At 60.6% G+C, this 2,105-nt stretch overlaps 1 protein-coding gene across 1 annotated transcript; it reads right to left on the bottom strand.

The window, feature by feature from the left end:
* Positions 1 to 508: 508 nt before the first annotated feature.
* Positions 509 to 1,333, bottom strand: DIO3 (iodothyronine deiodinase 3). The gene has a single exon (XM_054400554.1). It carries the CDS (start codon positions 1,331 to 1,333, stop codon positions 509 to 511), a length of 825 nt encoding a protein of 274 aa, XP_054256529.1.
* Positions 1,334 to 2,105: the final 772 nt, after the last annotated feature.

Raw genomic sequence — 2,105 nt, 5'->3', positions numbered from 1 at the left:
CTATTGGCAGTTCTAGTACTTGACAACATCAGACGCGATTTCCTGGCATTAGACAAACCCATTTCAAAATCGGTCATCACAAAGAAATACTAGAAATCCCAGTTAGCACTTGCTAGGCAGTACGGAGCACTTGTACACAACTTTTCAGACACACACCCGCGCACACACGCAGCTGGGAACAGATCCCGCAGGAAGAGAGACTCCTTAAAAAATAGTAACCGCTTCTCAAATAAAAAAAGAAAAGAAAGAAGGAAAGGAAGAAAAAGAGTTATTTACAAAACACAAAATGGAAATACAGTATTGACAGAGCGTGGCTGGCAAATCAACATGATTTGAATAGGAAAAGGACTATGGCACATCTTGCTCGAAAGCTCGCACAGCGGCCTCCTTCGAGTGTCCCCAGGTGAAGACAGTTCCTGCCATCCGCATCTCAGAGCCTTCTCCCTCCCCACCTCTCCTCCCGCCCTCCGCTCGTCTCCCCACCACTGCACTGCTTGCCAGGTCCTTTTTACACTTGAATGACCACCGCGCTGGGATTCTGGAGCCGGGTTTTGTACTGGTCTAGCCAGGTCCTCAGCTCTGAGATCTTGTAGCCCTCTGGTCCTCTGCCTCCCTGGTACATCACCTTCTCCTCCTGGATGACGTAGAGCCTCTCGAAGTAGGCACCGTAGGCGGCGCTGGAAGCATTGTCCATGGTGTCCACGGCCAGGGGGCAATCGGGCGCCCCTTCCCTCATCAGCTGAGCTGCCCGCAGCCTGTCCTGGAGGCACTGGTGCTTGGGGATGTTGTAGGCTGCATCTGAGCTGACCCAGCCGTCGGAGGGGTGTGCTTCTTCGATGTACACCAGGAGGAAGTCGGCAATGTCCACAAAGTGCGCGGCTAGGCGCTGGAAGGACCTCAGTCGGGCCATGAACGGGGGTCAGGTGCAGCTGCCGAAGTTGAGGATGAGGGGTCTCTTGCCGCGGGCGAAATCTAGGATGCGGAGTCTCTTCTGCCCGTCCAGCTGGATCACCTCGGGGTTGGGGGCTAAGGAGCCCACGTGTGCCGACTTGAAGAAGTCTAGCTTCTGCCCATGCCACACAGCTTTCAGAGACTCTAGCGTGAACATGCGGTTGGAGTCGGACACGCACACAGGGGGGTCGTCGGGGGGCAGCCCTTCGCTGGCGCTGGCCACCTCCTCGGCCGTGGGCATCATCAGCATCTTCTTCCTAATGCACAGAAAATCCAGAAGCCAGAGCATCACGGCGGTGAGCAGGAAGCGGGGGAAGAGGAGGATGCAGGCGGCCGCCTGGGTGAGCAGTTGCAAGGTGTGAACGCCAAGGGAGTGGAGCATCGCAGCGGCTTGTGCTGCAGGGCGCTGGCTGCCTAGGGGCCCCCACGCACCCTCCTTGCTGGGGTCTGTGCAGCACGGCTGAGATCCCGCTTCTCTTTAAGCCCATTTTATAGTCAGGGATTTAAATGAAAAGTGACTCCACCTCCGGCCAGAACCCGCCCCTCTGGAACTTGAGCCTGGGGATTACCTACCCCTCCACTCTAATGACCTAAAAATACACAGACAAAAGGGGAGAGAGCCCCGGCAGGAGCTGCGAGGGACGTGCACCGAAGCAGGGAGCAGCCGCTATCAGGCACCATCAGAGTCCGAGATAGGGCACCGCCGGGGTCCGCGGCCGCAGATAGCGGCAGGCGCTCGCAAACAGCCCCGCCAAGGACAATGCAACAGGCGCAGCCCGACCCTTGTCCCGCTCCGACCCGACACGGCCCGGCTCCCCACGGGCTTTTGAGAGCGCGGGGTGGCGCCGCGGCAGAGCGGCAGCGGGGGCCGAAGCCGTCCCGGGCAGCGCCTGCAGGTGACAGGGATGGGCCGCCCCCTCCGCATCCCTCCTTGTACTTCTTTCACTCTCTCCCCTCCCCGCCCCGCCAGCCCAGTCGCCCCTGGGCACGGCCTCCACCCCGCCGCACGCCCCGGCACAGTGGGGCACCCGCGGCTGGAACCTGCGGACGCGCCTCGCCCACATCCTCCCACCGCGGCGGCGGGACGGGAGGCAGCCTCTGTCCCGGCTTGCGGGCAGCCCCTAGCGTCATAGAGGGCTGCCCTGGCCCCGGCG

This window comes from Indicator indicator, chromosome 4, assembly GCF_027791375.1.
Source record: "Indicator indicator isolate 239-I01 chromosome 4, UM_Iind_1.1, whole genome shotgun sequence".
NCBI lineage: Eukaryota > Metazoa > Chordata > Aves > Piciformes > Indicatoridae > Indicator > Indicator indicator.
This window is presented reverse-complemented; position numbering and strand designations above follow the sequence as displayed.